Raw genomic sequence first — 20571 nt, 5'->3', positions numbered from 1 at the left:
TCTGAATCCCAAATATACATAATTTAAACAAAAGACAATAAACTGACCCTATGTGTTTATACCACGTTTAAAAATCAAAATCCAACCAGCTTTCCATACATGCCCATTCTTAAACATGTTTATCTTATTAATTTTATAGGTCTTTATATATTCAAATTCTTTTCAGCTATAAGAGTATTTTCTTCCAATACTTCCTATTCAGTCTTTTATTCTGAATAAATCTTCTACAAAGATTTTATGTTATACAGATTTAAGAATACAGTATGATCAGTTCTGACAATCCATGAGCCATGTAACCTACACCCCATCAACATAAAGAATATTTCTATCATTCCAGAAAGTTCCCTTATAACCCTTCCCATTAATCACCAACTAAGCAACTACTGATCTTTTAATCTTATTTCTTTATTGTAGATTAGCTTTGCCTAATCTAAAATATTCTAAAAATGGAATCATAAAGTTTAGACTCCTGTGTCTGGCTTCTCAACACATTTTGAAGATTCATCCATGTTGTTTTATTTATCAGTAGTTCACTCCTTTTACTTTCACTCACACTCATACACATAAACATATATGGTACATTCTGTGTCTATGTTTAGTATGTTTGACTATATCGTAATGTGTTTATTCTGATGATAGACCCCTGGGACGTTTCCAATTTTGGAATCGCATAAATACAGCATAATGGGCATTGTTGTATGAGTCTTTTTGTGGACATGTTTTCATTTTATTTGGTGAAATAATACTTAGAACTGGAATTAGTATCTCAATCTCATTGTGGTTTAAATCTGCATTCCACTGATAATTAGTGATGTTTCTCAATCTTTCTCAGTGCTTATTTATTGGCCATTCCGCTATTTTTTTGTTTGTTTGTTTGTTTTTGGTCTTTTTAGGGCCATACCCACAGCATATGGAGGTTCCCTTCCAGGCTAGGGGGTCGAATAGGAGCTGTAGCTGCAGGCCTACAACACAGCCACAGTAACATCAGATCCGAGCCATGTTTGAGACCTACACCACAGCTCATGACCACCACCAGATCCTTAACCCATTAAGCAAGGCCAGGGATCAAACCTGTGTCCTCATGGATGCTAGTCAGATTCGTTTCTGCTGAACCATGATGGGAATTCCCCTTCCTCATTATCTTCTAAAGCATCTGTTCAAATCTTTTGCTCTTTTTTTATGGGAAGGTTTGTCTTTTTATTATTGAATGGTAGGAATTCTCTGTATATTTTGGATACAAGTCTTTTGCAGATAAACACATTGCAAATGTTTTTCTCTGGGTCTGTAACTTGTATATTTTATGTTTAGTGTCCTCTGGTGCACATACATTTTTAATTTTAATAAAGTCCACTTTATCAACTATTTATTGTTAGTGTTTGTGTCCTAAGAAACCTGCTCCAAGGTCATGAAGATGTTATACCATGATATCATCTAGAAGCTTTAATGTTCTAGTTCTTACACTTTAAAATTTAGAACTGTATATACTAAGAAGTCAGGTTCAGAATGTGATTTTTTTAAAAAAATAAGCATGTCTTATTTTCTCCTTCTAATACAACTTGCTAGAGTCATAGCTTCCCAAGACTATAAAGTTGTATAAAGACTTTTCCCTTCAATCCAGCCCTTTAATCCCCAGATGGTTACATTTAGAAGGTTGTAGGCACATACATCTTTGACACTCCAGAATTATAGGTTCTGAAGAGAGAAAATGCAGAAGTATGTATTTAGCACTGAGAATATTTTAGTGTGTTTTGTTGTTGTTTGTTTTGAAGATCAGAAGAGATTTACTGAATATACTGCTAAGGGAAGCAGTGGGCAGGACGAGAGAGTCTGTTTGCCTCCTATTTTAGTATGATTGAATGCAATGTGATAGCAATGATATCTGATATCATTTAAAAGAAAAATGGTAAATTTTGTTTGTGAAGTTAAGACTGGTTTGAAGAGTCTTACTTTAACTAAGGGCTACTTCCCCAGGTTATAAGACTAGATAATGCTTGGTAGGGGTTGGACTTAGCAGCTAAGTACCTACTACAAGCAGTTCCTTTTGTAACCTCTGGATCCATGGTTTTATCTGGGATCAGAGTTTTGTTGAAATTACAGGTTCCAGAAGGCTGGCTGTCAATTCCCTGCTATTTCACATTCTACAGGCACAAGGTACAGAGGGGAAGAGGAAGGGAATGGAAACACTTGCAAGAAGATGTCTGTACAATGGAAATCCTGGGGAAAAAAGCAGAACAAACCATGAGCATACAAAGATGTAAATGAGCTCCGAACAATCTTTTCAGTAGCTGGAGCATGTGTTACTGTGGCTCTAGAAAGTCCTGATCCTTTCAATGACCTGTGAGACTAGCAGCAGTGTCACCCTAGCTGTCACCATATGTAGGCAATCCAAGTTTCTAGAAAGAGAGCAAGGACAGGATACATCAAAGGGACACACTTCAGCTGTGCTTTTTTTTTTTTTTTTTTTTTTAAACCTTTGACCAATCTTTTTTTTTTTTTAATTTTTTAAAATTAATTTTTTATTTTATTTTTTTTGCTTTTTAGGGCCACACCTTCAGCATATGCAGGTTCCCAGGCTAGGGGTCCAATCAGCTACAGCTGTCAGCCTACGACACAGCCACAGCAATGCAAGATCCAAGCAGCATCTGTGACCTACACCACAGCTCACTGCAATGCCGGATCCTTTACCCACTGAGCGAGGCCAGGGATTGAACCGGCAACCTTATGATTCCTAGTCGGATTCGTTTCTGCTGCGCCATGATGGGAACTCCAACTAACCAAAATTATTAAATTGTCAAAAATCTGTAAGTCACATCCTGTTGAAACTAAATTTCTTTTTTACTTCTTTCTTTTTCTTTTTTTTTCTTTTGCACACCCAAGGCATGTCGAAGTTCCTGGGCCAGGGACTAATTCCGCACCACAGCAGTGACCCCAAGCCGCTACAGAGACAATGCCCAATCCTCAACCTGCTGTGCCACAGAGAACTCCATGAACTAAATTTTTTAATTGAGGAGAGATGGAGTAGAAATGTGTAACAATATTACCTGGGGGAAGTGAATGAGCAAAACACAAATAATAAGAACAAGCAAATAATCAGGAGAAATTGCTAAAGGCTGAAAAGAAAGGTGTAGAACAAAACTCCATGATGGTAGTAGTAGCCTCGCATAAGTTGGACCTAAAGTCCTCCATGAGGTAAAACCACCAATTACCACCCTTCACTCTTTATGACAAAAACACTTACTGTTTATAAACCTTTGGGTCAGATCAGGTCACTGAATCCATGCTTTAATCACTTTACTCCAAACATGTAGCAATGAAAGTGCTCCATACAAGAAAGGAATGACCTGAAGCCAGGGACTGTGTTAGTTTGGGCTGAGCTAGGCTAGAAGACTCCCTTCTAAGAAAGGAGAACTGAGCAGAGGAAAGCAAAGAGGAGCAAAAGGGAATGGTACACAGAAAAAAACTACCTCTCAGTCAAAAGGGCTTATAAACAAATTCCAAAATATATGAGGGAAATGGATTAGAAAAACAGTAATACATCAATTCACTTTAGGTAACATTTTATTTATTGATTTATCTATTTATTCATTCTTTTCAAGGGCCACACTTTCAGCATATGGAAATTTCCAGGCTAGGGGTTGAATTGGAGCTGCAGCTGCTGGCCTACATCACAGTCACAGCCACATCAATGCCAGATCTGAGCCATATCTGTGACCTACACCACAGCTCACAGCAATGCTGGATCCTTAACCCACTGAATGAGACCAGGGATAGAACCTGCATCCTCATGGATACAAGTTGGGTTTGTAACCTGCTGAGCCACAACAGGAACTCCACTCAGGTAACATTTTAAATAACAATCAGAGAAAGACTTTCAAGTAAATAAAATGTAACATCTACTCAAAAGGACAAAAAAAAAAAAAAAATGCATTCTTCACTGGAGAAAAGATGGATTATGAGAATAGAAAATAAAGACACTTTCAGGTAAAAAGGGAAGAATATTCCACCTATGGAAACTCAAACAGTAAAGGGTATTTTCAACAAGTAAACCCAGGAAAAAGATATTGAGTACAGAAATTAATCAAATACTTGACTGTGACAACCAGCTGGCTAAAGAAAAGTTAACATTTAATGGATGATTATGTTTCTTAAAATAAAAAGTAAGACTTAAGAAATGTGAAGTGAAAGAACTGGAAATAAAGAATTCAAACCATTTCTATTTATAGATTATCAGTCTATATAGAAATTCCAAAAAACAGGCACGTTTTAAGAGTTCAGCAATGTTGTCAGACACAAAATCAATATTAAAAAAGCAACAGCATTACCACTCCAGTAATAACAAACAGAAATGTATTAGAAAAAATCTTTTTTCACTAGCACAAAAAACTTTAAGATTTCTATGAAAAAAGTATTTACAAAAGTGTAAAACCTTCGTGGAGAAAATTACAAAACAGTATTAAAGGATACATTCAAAGACATGAATTAATAGAGAGGTATAACATGTCCACAGATTGGAAGACAATAAAATAATCTCAATACTTCCCCCCATTAATCTATAAATTCAATGCAATCTTATAAAAAATCTCAATACTCTTCATTAGGACTTGACAAATTTATCTCAAAATTAATGTGAAATGGCAGAAAGCAAAGACAATTTCAAAGAACAAGACAAAAGAAACCTGTCCTACTCAAGAGTGGGGCTTTGTAAAGCTACAGTAGTTAAAACAGTAAGCTAATGACGAAGAAACAGACAAGTTAAACAAGACAGATCCCAGAAAGAGTATAATATGTTTGTAGAAATTTGGTATTTGGCAGAGAGGTAACATAACTAAAGAGTTCTATGAAAATTGATTATGCATTTGGAAAAAATATATTAGATCTCAACCCCATACTATACACAAAAATACACTGTAGTAGATCCAATATCCAAATATGAAAAGCAAAAACTCAGAAATGTTGGCAAGGATATGAAAGAAAGAGAGACTTGTGTGCAGTGTCTGGAGGATGGTGGTGATATAAACTGACTCAAGAACTTTAGAGAACAATTTGGAAATATCTAATAATCTTTAAGGGAACTTTTCATTCACTTACACAAGGAAAATGTGTTTATTCAAGATTGTAAAGCTTAACTGTCTCTTGACAAGAGAAGAGCTACTTTTTTACAGAATAGAATACCATGTAGCAAACAAAACAGATAAATTATAAGTGTATGTCAGGAAAATAAAACCTCAAAACCAAAGCTATGTGAAATAACAAGTTGCAGAATGACTTCAATAACGTATGCAATTTAAAATTAAACCCTGTGGGGAGTTCCTGTCGTGGCTCAGTGGTTAACAAATCCGACTAGGAACCATGAAGTTGCCGGTTCGATCCCTGGCCTTGCTCAGTGGGTTAAGGATCCAGCGTTGCCGTGAGCTGTGGTGTAGGTTGCAGATGCAGTTCAGATCCCATGTTGCTGTGGCTCTGGTGTAGGCCAGTGGCTACAGCTCCGATTAGATCCCTAGCCTGGGAACCTCCATATGCCGCGGGTGCGGCCCTAAAGAGACTAAATAAATAAATAAATGATAAAATTAAACCTTGTAAAATACTACTACATGTTGTTTATGCACACACAATATAATGTAAAAATGTGAAAACTACACTCAAGAATAAAAACATTCATTATAGTAATCTCCAGGGAAAGAGATGACTGGTACACAAAGGGCTTCAGCTATGTTTATCAGAATACTTTTTATGAAACAAAGCAACTGAAGAAATAAGACATGATATAAAGGTTTGACACAGCCAGATGGTGGGTAAATCAGTGTTCATTATATCTAGTATATTTGAAATATTTCACTAAAAATAAAACCCCTATTGCTTATATCTTACTATTTTTACCTAAGAAGAAAATGCTTCTCCTGCTGGCAACACAGTTAAAAACTTTAACACACTGTCAAAACCTTGACCTGTAAAGACATAGTCTGAGTGAGAAAGGCAGAAAGCTGAAGAAATCACATTTGTTTCTCCCTCAATAGTACTACTTGCCAAAACTTTAACCATTTTTCATGATTCAGGATCTGGGTATAAGGTATACAAGGCCTACATCTAGGTGGCTTTCTAGGTTTCCTACCATATCCACCACTCAGAAACCTGCACAAATCCCTACAGCACACAGAAGTTATCTGAATATTGTCTGAATAAATGGGCTGGCTTCCTGTTCTTGAGGTAGTCCACCCTGCTTATCTCATGAGGATCTCTCCTACTGTCAACTCTAACTTGGCCTGTAAAAGCACACAGTGTATTTTCAACCCTCGATGCCATCATCATGTTTAGGCCACTGACATTTCTTGCCTGGAGTACTGCAACCTACTGGTCTCCCTTCTTCCTTTTTGTGTCCAGTTCAGTCTCCACAGAGCAGCAGTCAGAATGATCAGCTATATCACAGATTTCTAAAACACAAATCTGAAATTATTTCTCTCTTTAAAATCCAGTGGCTTCCTACTGGATTTAGATAATATAAAAATTTTAAGACAGAGTCTGAAGATCTGGCCCACATCCCTCTCTCTAGTCTCCTCCCTATGCCTCTTTCTTGCTCATTATACCCCGACTATGGTGGCATTCCTTCAGTCCTCAAGATCATCAAGTTCCTTCTTACTTAGGGGATTTCAAAAGGCTATTTCCTTTGTCTGGAACGCCCATTCGCCATCCTTTCCATGGATAAATTTACTCATCCTCTAAGTTTCATATTAAATGTCACTTTCTCAGAAAGGCCTTTCCTAAGCCCCAGGAGCCAAAAGCCAGATCAAGTGCCCTCACATACTCTGAAGTGGTAATGAGTACTTTTCCTCTCTCTCTTTTTGGCCATGCCCATGGCATGGGGAAGTTCCTGGGCCAGAAATCAAACCCATGTCACATCAGTGACCTGAGCCACTGCAGTGACAATGCCAGATCCTTAACCCACTACACCACAAAGGAACTCCCCTAGTACTTTTCCTTTGCAGCATTTACAACAGTGTATATTTACTGATGTGACTCTGTATAATGCCTATAAATCTTGCTCAAGTGCGGTTATGCTCAAGACAATCCTCTATTCCAAGTCAATGGTTCTCCATCAAAAGCAGAGAATGGTCCAGTGGCTTTAGTGGCATTTAATAAGGCTGGCCACAGTTTGGTTCTGGAATACTACAGGAAGGCATCAGGAGGCTAAAGATAGAACCTGCACCACAGCAGTGCCAATGACAGATCCTTAGCCACTGGGCCACCAGGGAACTCCTTTTTTTGGTGGTAGAAAACACATAATATAAAATTTACCGTTAGTGATATTTAACATATTCACAGTGTTGTGCAACCATCACTTGATAATTCTTTCTGTCACACCTTTTCACAATCCTCCTCTCTGTCCATAATGATACATTTCTGTTTGAAATACCTCTCTGTAAGACTTAATTGTAACCAAATTTCCTTCATAAGGCTGTTCCTATTTATTCTGTAACTGCTGGGAATAACTGCTCCATTTATCTAAAGCATTTAATGTTTACTTTTCTCATACAACTGAATTCTTACCTGATTTGCCCAGCAGCCCATGAGGTCTAAAACCACTGTTTATCCACCTTGGTAACCCCTATAGCTTTGTGGTATTTCAGAAAAGAAATACAAGTTTTTTTTCAAAGGACTTGCCTTTTACTTGCCATGGGTTCTCTTTCTGCTTCTATACTTACTTTAAATGTTAAAAAGTGCCATTTTCCAACTGCACTGAAGAATATCCATAGGTGGGTATTTTTCATTAGGATCAGAATTATAAGCTAGAAAATGCACAGTTTAGTCTCCAAGAGACACAAAGCCTTTTGAGCTATGGCTTTTAAATCTTAACAAGTGTTTAATAAACTAATAAACCAAGATTAAGAGGGTCTTTAGTCCCAGTCTCCTGTGTGTAAAAAGCTAGTCTATCTAGAACTAATTCCTTGAGTGCTTGTTTCTTTGCTTTGTGGAGGCTATCTTTTTGCTGTTCACATTTCCATAGTTATCTGAAGGACTTGCCCAAGCAGGGTATGCCTACCATGCTAACAAGAACTGATTGTCTTTCCAAGACAATTTTCTCCTTTCAGTAATAGTACCGATAACTAGCGACATGCTGGTACACAGCAGTTTATGATACACTCACACATATGTTAACCCATTTGGTACTGGTGGAATTTATCCAAATGAAAACCTTAGGAAGAGAGAGTATAGTAGATAAGACTCTAGATTTTACCTCTTTGTGGATTTAGAGTAATTACATTCCCTGCTTCAGAGCCAAGAAAAGTGATGAAGAAGAAGAGAACTAGCTGTACAAGCCAATATATGTTTACCACGTTCTTCATCACACTCTGGCCACTGGACAGTAAGTAAGGTGAAAGTAAAGACTGTGTCTGTTTTGTTTACAAACATAATTCCTGGCACCCTGCACACTGTGCCAGGCTCATACTGGGATTTCAGTAAATAAGAGAGTGAAGAGATTTATTTATTTTTTGTCTTTTTGTCTTTTCTAGGGCAGCACCCACGGCGTATGGAGGGTCCCAGGCTAGGGGTCGAATCGGAGCTGTAGCCGCCAGACTACGCCAGAGCCACAGCAACTCGGGATCCAAGCCACATCTGCAACCTACACCACAGCTCAAAGCAACACCGATCCTTAACCCACTGGGAGAGTTCAAGAATCGAACCTGTAACCCATGGTTCCTAGTCAGATTCGTTAACCACTGAGCCATGACAGGAACTCCGAGATTTAACTTTATTATCTGCATCACTTTTCAATGTGATATAGAAAGTGGGTATGTCCTAGGAAGGTCACCGGATAATGCTGACTATGAACGTATTTGCCTTCTTTCTGTGGGAAGACTTCACAATTTGTCAAAGTGATCCTAGAAGCTAGGAACATTACATTTCAACAAAGGGAGACTACCAGCCCCACTAACTGGTGCTGCTCTTAAGAGAGCCCTTACCTTGATCCGTGAGCTAGGATTCAGCATGATGTATTTAATGGAACCTTGGATGTTCTCTGTCCAGGAGACTAGCCAAGTAACCTTGTTATCATGTCGGACCTCTTTCCATTTATGTCCTGGGGGAGGAGAAGGAACCTTGGCATCTCTGCAGAAATAAAGCAGGAGAGGAGTGAGATGAGAAGTAAGGAACAATTTCACCCTTCATAACCTGAAGTGGACAAATCTGCTGAGCAAGTGTTTCCAAGGTTCTTCCTCACCAGTCAATACAGGATAAACACTTGGAGAGCTGTATGTAAAAACACTGCGCTGCTCCAAATCATCCTCTGTAAAGTGAGAAAAATTCTCAACCAGAAAGAACAAGAGTTCCCACTGTGGCACAGAGGTTAACGAATCCAACTAGGAATGATGAGGTTGCGGGTTTGATCCCTGGCCTTGCTCAGTGGGTTAAGGATCCAGCGTTGCCATGAGCTATGGTGTAGGTCACAGACACAGCTTGGATCCCACGTTGCTGTGGCTCTGGCGTAGGCCGGTGGCTACAGCTCTGATTCGACCCCTAGCCTGGGAACCTCCATATGCCGCAGGTGTGGCCTTAGAAAAGACAAAAAGACAAAAAACAAACAAGCAAACAAAAACAAAACAGAAAGAACAAAGGAAGCCCTCCAGTTCATTTCTGGCCCAAAGAACGAACGGTGCTCACTTGCTACAGTTGATGATTATATCCTCAGGCATGATCCGTCTCTTTAGCATGCCCATTTTGGGGTGGTTGCCCCGGCCACGGAAAAGTCCAGGAGGTTCTATCTTGAAGTTGGCAATCCTCTCTCTGTGGTTATCCATAATACAGAAGCCATATTCTTTTAGTAATTTTTCATTCTCTTCTTTGATTTTCTGGAAGACAGCAATGAAGTACTCAAAAGGGATTTAAACTACTATTCTCAACTCATGTATTCTTAGCTCTTGTGCAGGAACAGGTCAAGGTAGAGAAAAGTATAAAAATTACTAAGAAACAAATTCAAATAAGGGAAAACCTAAGAGATTTTTCAAACTTGAGTACAATAAAATTCCCCCATGTGAATACCATTTCATATGGGGTTTCAAGCACAAACAAACCTGTTACGGACCCTTTCTTAGCATACTGGGTATATATATTTTATACTGTGATCTTTGCTTCAAAAAGGGAATGATTTGGAGCCTCCTTACCCTCTGTGACTCTTCCTTTATATTATACTCAGCAATTTAACTAAGTCCTGCTGACTTATGGGTAGAAACAGATCCCAACTTACTGGCAACAGATGTCCTTGGCAGGGGCTCTGACATGGCGATGATGCTTATAAAACCTCCCTAAAGTAGTTTTTAATTTGAAAAAAGCCCCTAAAGTGAAAAATAAGCCAAATTTCACTAATTTAGAATAATGAGAAGACTAAACTGAGACTGAAAAGTCTGATGCAAGTATCATTCTTATCCCTATAGTAACTCATAATTTTCTAAACTAAAGGTCAAACAGGCACCCTCAAACAATGAGCTATAGAAAAACAATGGCCTAAATTACATAAACCTGCAAGTTTAGTATCCTGAAACTACATGGCTTGGAAGTACAAAGAATTCCATAAAATCCTTAACGTTGGACCTCTGATTTTATTTTATTTTATTTTGTCTTTTTGTCTCTTTAGGGCCACACCCACAGCATATGAGGGTTCCCAGGCTAGGGGTCCAATCAGAGCTGTAACTGCTCTGTGGTGTAGCTGTAACTGCCTACACCATAGCTATAGCAACACAGGATCTGAGCCACGTCTGCAACCCCCACCACAGCTCACAGCAACAGTGGATTCTTAACCCACTGAGCGAGGCCAGGGATCAAACCCACGTCCTCATGGATGCTAGTCGGATGGCTAACCCCTGAGCCACGAGGAGAATTCCTGGACCTCTGATTTTAAAAAAGTCAAACTCCAGCCTTGATTCCTCTAGATCAGGAGATGGCAAACTTCTCTAAAGAGAAAATACTTTTAAGCTTGAGGGCCACACAGCCTTTGTTGTAATTATTCAACTCTGCCACTGTCCCATGAAAGCAGCCACAGATATGTTAACAAGTAGATGTGGCTGTGTTCCAATAAAACTTCTTAACAAAAATAAGCAGCCTATCTATAGTTTGCCTACCAGTATTCTAGAAGATAGTGACATCTCAGCTGGATACTAGAAAGATCCTTCAGGAATGAAGTCGGCCAAGGCTGGAAGATGAAGATGGATGAGCGTGGCTAGATTCCAAAGTAAAAGAGATCAAAGATCCTAGGTGTGTGGGTGTATAAATGTGGCCAACATCATTTTATCTGTCTTAAATCCCTAATATCCAGGAGCCACTATGGGTCAGATCTGCTGATCCTTAAAAACACTGTATTACTGGAGCTACTGGCTGGTTTTTAGGTCAGTAGAACACCAGGTTCTTATAATGAGCTATTAAACACAGTGCTTATTCACAATTTTCAGTCTGTCTAAACCTTAAGAAATTTTAGCCTTTCCTAGGTGAAGAATCCTAAATCTTTAGCATAGAGTCATGCAAAATTACTAAAATCAAAGCCGTTTTGTAAGCACCAAGAAGAAAATTAGTTAAGCTAATCACTACTCCAAAATTTTCCAGAGGTTTAAGAAATTCTGCAGTACCAGTTTCTCTTCCTTGCTCATCTGTTTCCGAGCTTCTGACTGGGCTTTGAAATACTGGCTCATCTGGGTAAAATCACATTTGCTTAGGTTGGTGATAATATTCTTCTCTTCATTGGTCATTTCCTAGTTTAAAAAAGTGGGGGAGACAGAAGAAGAAGGTAAATACACTAATAACCCCTCAGGTTTTTCTGCAGTTATAGCAAAACATCATGTTTTCAGTCAAAGGGTATCTGGAGAGGCAGTCAATTTAAACTGGTAAACCTTTCTTTTTTTCTTTTGTCTTTTTACGGCCACACCCACGGCATGTGGAAGTTCCCAGGCTAGGGACTGAATTGAAGCTGTAGCCGCTGGCCTATACCACAGCTGCAGCAACATAGGATCCAAGCCATGTTTCTACCTACACCACAGGTCACGCCACCAATGCCAGACCCTTAACCCACTGAGTAAGGCCAGGGATCCAACCCGAAACCTCATGGTTACTAGTCGGGTTCATTAATCACTGAGCCATGATGAGAACTCCAAAACTGGTAAATCTTTTTTAAAAAAGAAACAATTTTGGAGTTCCCATTGTTGCACAGTGGAAACAAATCCAATTAGTATCCATGATTGTGTGGGTCTGGTCCCTGCCCTCGCTCATGAGCTGTGGTGTATGTAGGTCAAAGATGCGGCTCAGATCCCACGTTGCTGTGGTTGTGGTGAAGGCCAGCAGCTGTAGCTTCAATTTGACCCCTAGCCTGGAACTTCCATATGCTGCAGGAGCAGCCCTAAAAACAAACAAACAAAAATCCCCCCCCAAAACAAACAAAAAACAAACAATTTTATTACTTTATTCTATTGTAAAATATGTATTTGAAAGAAAAACACTTAAAATAACTTAACATCGAAAATGGTAACTCTTATGTAGTTTCTTGGATTCCTCGACACACTGTCATAATCTCCTAAGCATATGAACACCACAGCTGGGGTAAGAAGAATGAATACCTTTCATTTTCGTCAAGAGAGAAATGTTCCCATATTCATTCTCTCTCAGAAAGATTATCCCTCCTCTGTTTACTTATTGAATCTTACTTCTAGAGCTATTCTGAAGATAAACTTCAGCTCAGTCTTTACTGACATTATCCAAATTAAGAATAATGACATTGTTTAAAACCACCTCAGTAGATAAAGGATAGTGGTTTCAAGAGCAGAAAGCACCTAAAGCTAATGAGCAAGAATCAAGAGGGAATGAGACAATACTAATGCACCTCTCTCTATGAGAGCAGACAGAGGGCTGTCTTGCACAGATAAACTTTCCTTTGCTCAACTGGAGCTGAGGTTTCCTGTTCAGTCTAATCTGAAAAACGACCCTCTTACAGCCCTAGAAGAGCCAGTAGGAAGGACATGTAGGTATTCCTGTTGGACAGAACTCTATTTGATATAGTAAATGACCAATGACAAAAAAAAATTAGACAACTTTTAATACAATAAAATCCATAAAACTCAAATTTTACCTCAGGGAATTTTGTCATAAAATTATAATTTATTACTTAGTAGTTGACCAACTGCTAGGAAACTAATTCATGGGCTACAATACCTTTCTCCAGTCTTTAAAGAAATTTTTCCTAAATATTTCTTTAGTAGTATATTCATGGTCGAGCATTTTTGCAAAGAACGTAGCTACTTCTTCTGCTTTGGGGCTCAGCTTCATGACTTTACCTAAAGAAAAAATGTTTCCAAAGAATGAGGTATAGTATTCATGTTCTGAATATAAATTCTGAAGCTCTGGAGACATCTTTAATAATGGTTTACCTTCCCAAAGTATATATATAAAGGTCTGGTAACACGTGGTAACAATGACAACAAAGACAGTAAACTGATTTATATCTACGTGTATGATTCTCCTTCTCTTTAGCAGATATTTACCTGGGTCATTCTCTGGAGACTATGCCAGTAAACTGTTCCCAGGAGCCTGCTCAGGACAGGGATGACCTGGGGGAGGCCCAGTCACTCTTCCTTTTCCTTTCAGCAAGCAGGGTCCTTTACACCTCTTCAATGGTTTTTAAAAATCAAATCCTCAGAGGGACTCCTGCCACTGCTAAGCTAAACAGCTTCTGTTCAAGAAGGGGAGGAAGGGATAGGGCAGGGAGTGGAAGAAAGGAATTGTGGGGAAAAGAAATAGGCATCTTTCTTCTTTAAAGTTAGGTGGGTGGAATATGAATAAAAAGTATATATTCATAGCAGGCAAGCCAGATATCCCATATGAAAAGTCTAGATAAGACCTTCCTCTAGAACCCTGCTACTCAAAGTATGGTTCATGGACCAGCAGTATTGACATCACATGGGGGTTTATTAGAAATGCAAAATCTCAGGCCCCACCCCAGACCTACTGAACCAGAAAGTGCCTTTTTTTTTTTTGGCCGTGCCCACGGCATGCGCAAGTTCCCAGGCCAGGGATTGAACCCATCCCATAGCAGTGACCCAAACCACTACAGTGACACACCAGATCCTTAACCCACTGCACTACAGGAGAACTCCCAGAAAGCGCATTTTAATGAGACCCCCCCAGGTAGCTCGTGTACACAGAGTTTGAGATGCTCTCTGCAACACAGGCTTTATCAGGTTGCCCCTTTCAGGGAAATGGGACTCATCTAAAACAAAGGGATGACTGGGCTTCTTGGCATTGTACATGTTTCTCCACTGTCTTACTATTACACAGGTACTAATTCACCAAAGATTTCACATTTATTATATAAAAGTAAAATTAACCAGAAATGCATTCATTTCAAAACTGAGAAGAACGGCTGGAAAGTTATCACTCTAATTATAGGGATATCAGGAACTAAAGACTCAAACTGAAGTTTTAGGGTAGACAGAAAGACCCTGTTTGAAATGCATTACTTTAAAAGGCCAACAGGTGGCGCTGCTTCCCCTCTCAACCTTCCAGCTCCTTCCAAAAAGGACACCATGGGGAGGAAGGGCTGGCTTTAAAGAGTTTCTTGCACTTCTTCAGAATTACCCCACTCAAGTCCGAATCGGTGTTGCCAGTTAAGTTGTAACATGCTTCTAACATAAAGGAAAACATTAAGTCACCAAGAATAAAATACATAAAGGCAAGAAAGAATGCAAACTACTTTGGGGTATGTTAAACTAAATATAAACAATATTTTAAAAAAGGAGTTCCCATCGTGGCTCAGTGGAAACGACTCTGACTAGGAACCATGAGGTTTTGGGTTCGATCCCTGGCCTTGCTCAGTGGGTTAAGGATCCCGTGTTGGTTGTGAGCCGTAGTCTAACACGGCTCAGATCTGATGTTGCTGTGCCTGTGGCATAGGCCGGCAGCTGTAGCTCTGACTGGATCCCTAGCCTGGGAACCTCCATATGCCGTGAATGTGGTCCTGAAAAGCCAAAAAAAAAAAAAAGAGAGAGAGAGAGACTCTTCAGGAAATTTTACTGAATTCTATCCCAATAGAGAAAGTACTTTTGATGCCTCCCATTTAAGATGAGCTGTCAAAGATGAAATGACAGCTCCCAGCAGTGGAAGGGTAGGAGGATAACTAGAAAGTTCCCGGCAATGGCAGTGTTTTGTGGAAAAGGCTGAATTCCAGGAAGAAACTGCTGAGTCAGAGCTGAAAATTGGAGGTTCTTGGAGGCCATTCACTGCTTCAGCCAGCTCGTGCCCCACATCTCCCTAAAAGGCACTAAGGAGTCTGAAGATTCTCTTCCCTAGAAAAGAGGCAGAACTGACAGTATCAACTTAGACTAAGTCAGATACAACTTCTTGACTTACTGCAGTCAATAATTAGTTTACCTAATTAAAGGGAAGAAACCCCAGAAAGATCAAATGAAAAAAATGCAAGAGCCCTAGAGCTAGAGTTCATATAATGGAACAAGAATGGAGCTCATACGATGGGCAAGAATGTGGGAAGGGACCATGGTGAGTAGCTCAAGTCTCGGCTTTCCACCTCAGAAAATAAAGAGAAACCAAAGGCTAAGGAAAGGAATCTAGCTTTCCTTCAAATAACTTTGGATCCCACAGTTAGTCTTTACCAGACTAGGGCTACAGAATACCACATTTCTTTCTATGATTAGCTAAGGTTCTTTCTCACCACTGGAGTTTTGGCTTTGAGTCACATTTTTACTGTCTCCAGGAATTACCCACTCTGAGGGCTGACAGTAGAGCTCTACTCTGTCCTGTGCTCTCCAATCAACTCAAGTCAGAATGTTTACATGATGCAAGCATTTGTCATGGAGGCTATAAGGTCCTGCTAGACTGCACACTCCATGGGAACAGGGATTTATTAGTTAGTATTGTCCACTGCTGGGTCTTCGTGTGTAAACACAGTCATAGTGAATACATAGTTTAAAAAAAACAAAAATTCCAGCTTGACAAGTTCGACACATCCCTGATTTGCAAGACCCAGACTTTCAGTATAAACTACTACCCTTGACTTATAAGCATCCATGGCCTGAGGCCAATGCTACGTGGACAGAGATATACCAAAACGCTCTGAATGTTCACCTACTGATGTTTTTCAGCAGTTCTCCTGGCTCAATGTTTCTCAAAGTTTTGGTCAGCAGACCCCTTAGTTCAGAAGCACCCAATACCACTCAACACCTACTAAATGGGCCCAGATCCACTGGGGACCTAAGGGTTTGAGGAATAATGCTTTAGCCATTTCTGGAGAAAACTCTTGGAATGAAGGAAATCAGTTGAGTATTACTATCTGCATGCTGCTATCTGCCTAATAAGGGAGCATCAAAGACTACTCTCAAAAATCTTCAACCCAAGGACAGAAACAGCAATGATAGTTAATAAACAGAAAATTCTGAGGGTTATAAGAGAACTAGGTAGGATTAGTTCTTCAAAGCAGCTAGTCAGACTTGACTGCACAAAGGGCAAAGCCATAGTGTTGTACTATGTAGAATGAGTGACAGACATCTACCAGTCCTACCTAGAGGTTGATGGCAGACTAATTCACAACCAAGTACGAAATACTGTTTTGAGTGATGAGCATCTTGTCCGCTTGTATTATATCACTAAATTACAATACTGCCATTCAAGTAAGGCTTTTTTAGTAACTTTTATGAAGAGTAGCTCCTTAGAAATGAAGTTCCATCAACAAAGACCTATTGTATAGCACAGGGTACTATACTTGATATTTTATAATAATCTATAAGGGAAAACTACATATATATAGATATATATGTGTATGTATATATAAACTGAATATATATATATAAACTGAATCACTTCCTGTACACCTGAAACTAACACAACACTGTAAATTTACTTCAATTAAGAAAGAAAGTTAGTTCAGAGAAAAACATCTAGCTTGTGGACCAAGTGCTATGTAGATGGACCCTTCTGAGACCATGTAAATAAGACATTAATAACCCCTTTCTCAGAGCACTTTTTCTGCACCAAATGGGTCTTTAAGAGTTAAGTAAATACCTGATGACTTTCCCCAAACCAAATGACAACAATAAAACAAAATGAAGTGAACAAAAAAGATTACACAGCACAAGATTTTTCCTCACTTTCTATTCCTAAATAGAGGAATTCTCTTTCCTTGGCCAAGAATCTGACAATCTTGGAACAACTCACCATCATAGTAAAACTTGACACTCTCTGGAAGAGGTTCATATGGTGGAGCAAATACAGGACCTTTATGTTCTAGGAATTTCCACTTGATGCCTTCAGGATAGCGCTCTTCTTCCCACCTTTAAAAAACAAAAGCACAATCTCATTTAGTGATTACTTCACCTAATACAGAGATCATTACCCATTAAATGTCAAAATAATTATCTGCTCAACTGACTACTGCTCTGGAGTGACTCTGGGCCCCACATTCAAGGCCTGGATCAAAATAACCAACATCCTTCACTTTGAAAAAGCCAATACTCACAACAAATAAGATGAAATACTCAGGTAAGCAGAGGAAAATATAATTCAACAGTTTAGTTCAAAGATATTGAGTACATGAGAACATTACTCAGCAATAAATAGGGGATATGGAAACAGAAACAGTTGTTTTATCACAATGGTACATAAGACAGAGGTATTATTTATACGGTTGATACATAGGAAAAGGCCTCCTGGGAATGGAGATCCCAGGTGAAAGTGTAGGGGAAACAACCCTTTGAGAAAGTACCCAATAAAACAGAAAGCTGGGAACACAAGTTCTTCAAGGCAAAGAACTTGAATACTTCCAAAAATCTACAAATGGCCAATAAGCATCTGAAGAAATGCTCAACATCACCAATTATTAGGAAAATATAAATCAAAACATTGAGTTGTGGTATACTGAGTTTTTTGGTTGACATATTTCAAAGTCTTTCTTTCTCTCTAGAATGAGAAAGACCTCTCACCACCACCATTTTGTTTTAAGAGTCAATTATCTTACAAGAATACTTAAAAATTTCAGATTTTTTTTTTTTTTTGGTCTTTTTAGGGCCACACCCGTGGCATATGGAGGTTCCCATGCTAGGGGTAGAATCCGAGTTGCTGGCCTATGCCAGAGCCACAGCAACACCAGATCTGAGCCGAGTCTGCAACCTACACCACAGCTCATGGCAACGCTGGATCCTTAATCCACTGAGCAAGGCCAGGGATTGAACCCACAATCTCATGGCTCCTAGTCGGATTCATTTCTGCTGCACGACGGGAACGCCTAAAAATTTCAGATTTTAACCTTATTTTTATTTTAAAATGAAAAGTCCTACAGTTCTATAGAATTATTCTGAAGGCCAATTACACATATTCTACTACTTGCTATCATCTTTCAACTCCAAAATTTAAGTTCAGAGGCATCAAATAAAAATTACATGTATCAAAACTGTGCTGTAATAACAGCATTACTATAAAACCAAGGTCAACATATATGGTCAAATAATTTTTGACAAGGGTACCAAGACCATTCAATGGAGAAAGAACAGTCTTTTCAACAAATGGTACTGGAGAAACTGGATATTCACATACCAAAGAATGAAATTGGGCCCTTACCTTACACAATATAAAAAAATGAACAGAAAATGTAACAAAAACTCAAATATAAGAGCTCCAACTATAAAACTCTTAGAAGAAAGCATAGGGCAAAAGCTTCATGACAACGGATTTAGAAACGAGTTTTTAGATATGACACCAAAAGCATGAGCAACAAGAGAAAAATAGATAAATTGAACTATGAAATTAAAAACTATGCATCAAAGGACACAGTATCAACAGAGTGAAGAGATAACCCAGTGAATAAGAGCAAATATTTGCAAAGCACATATCTGACAAGGGGTTACTATCTAGAATAAAGAACTACCATGACTCAACAACAACAAAAAATTAAAGAATAAGCAAGGAACTTGAATAGTTCCAAAAATCTACCCAATAAGCATCTGAAGAAATGCTCGACACCACCAATTTTTAGGAAAATGTAAATCAAAACCATGAGGTAACACTCTCACCTACAAGGATGGCTACTGATAAAAACAGAAACAAATCAGAAATAACAAGTATTGATGAAGATGTAGAGAAACTGGAACTCTTGTGCACTGATGGCGGGAATGTATGTGGGTACAGCTACTATGGAAAACAGGATGGCGGCTCTTCAAAAAGTCAGAATAAAACATAGAATGATCATATGCTCTAGAAATTCACTTTGGGGAATATATTCAAGAGAACTGAAAGCAAGTATTCAAACAAATACTTGCACAAATGTTCATAGCAGCACTATTCACAACTGCCAAGAGGTAGAAACCATCTAAGTATTCATTAACAGATGAATGAATAAGCAAAAAGTGGTCTATACATACAATGGAATATTATTCAACCTTAAAAAAGAAGGATATTCTGACATGCTAGACCATGAATCAATCTTGAGGACATTTTCTGAAGTGAAAAAATCCAGTCACAAAAGGCAAGATATTATGACTCCACTTATTCAAAGTACCTAGAGTAATCAAATTCAAAGACAGTAGAATGGTGGTTACCAAGGGCAAGAAGAAAAGGGGGAATGAAGGAGAGTTACTGTTGAAAAAAGTTTCAGTTTTGTAAGATAAAGAGAGTTCTGGCAATGGATGGTGGTGGGGATCACTGCACAACAATGTGAATGTACTTAATACCACTCAACTGCACACTCAAAGATGGTTGTGGTGGTAACTTTTATGTTTTTATACTTATCGCAATTAAAAATAAATTTTAAAAAAACTCTCAAAGTCAAGATTTAATGAAATCTTAGACCTGGAAGGCACTTTAAAGATCTTCTACAACCAAGCTACCACTACAGACATGAAACTGGCAGGATCTTCCAACCAGACGTTAACATGAAAAGGCTTGGATGCAAGAACCGAACCCACCCCCAGAGTCTATTATTCTTTAAACCAGAGAAAATATGCATGTACGTATGTACGCATGTGTGTAGGTATGCGAGAGCAACTGCAAGAGACCTGTTCAGAGTAGTCACAGAGTAACTGCACAAGGATCCACAACACCATGTTTTCCTTCAATCCTAGGACTTGGCTGCATTCTTCTCTTTGCCTCCAATGTTGTTTCATTAAGATCCCAGATTTTTTAATAATTCCTCCTCTTCCATTATGTTCATCCTGGGCGCTCACAGTAACTTTTTAACAATTTAAACAAATTCATAGATTCACTCAACGCTAAAAGCTCAGTTTAAAGAATGCTGAATCACAGGATCAACAACTACTACTACACAAATGAAGACAGCAGTGTCAGCCTTTAGGCCTCCATCAATGGTTCACCAACAAAATTAACAAAAACATGTACTTAATCACACTAAACGCCATTAATAAACTCCCCAGTTTCTAGATCTATTTGTGAAGACTCATTGGTTTAGGATAAAATAATAGCAATTATGCTCCAACAGGTCAGCCCTGATACAGAAGTATACTTAAAGCAGAGCTAAAACCCTATAAAGCTACAACGGGTTAACAGTTACAAAGAGGGGGAGCTGGATTAAATAGGTTTTTATAA

The 20571-nt window shown here is 38.8% G+C and overlaps 1 protein-coding gene across 1 annotated transcript in view; it reads right to left on the bottom strand.

Moving 5' to 3' along the window:
• TOP1 (topoisomerase (DNA) I) overlaps positions 1 to 20571 on the bottom strand; it is an 89431-nt gene that overhangs the window by 12823 nt on the left and 56037 nt on the right. The window contains exons 9-13 of the mRNA XM_021078395.1: positions 17194 to 17309; positions 13183 to 13304; positions 11610 to 11732; positions 9655 to 9842; positions 8958 to 9102 (exon numbers count right to left, since the gene is read on the bottom strand). Coding sequence (XP_020934054.1) covers positions 8958 to 9102; positions 9655 to 9842; positions 11610 to 11732; positions 13183 to 13304; positions 17194 to 17309 — 694 coding nt within the window. The remainder of the gene's footprint in view (positions 1 to 8957; positions 9103 to 9654; positions 9843 to 11609; positions 11733 to 13182; positions 13305 to 17193; positions 17310 to 20571) is intronic.

Source organism: Sus scrofa, chromosome 17, assembly GCF_000003025.6.
Source record: "Sus scrofa isolate TJ Tabasco breed Duroc chromosome 17, Sscrofa11.1, whole genome shotgun sequence".
NCBI lineage: Eukaryota > Metazoa > Chordata > Mammalia > Artiodactyla > Suidae > Sus > Sus scrofa.
Note: the sequence above shows the minus strand (reverse complement) of the source record. Positions and strands in the feature narration are given on the sequence as shown.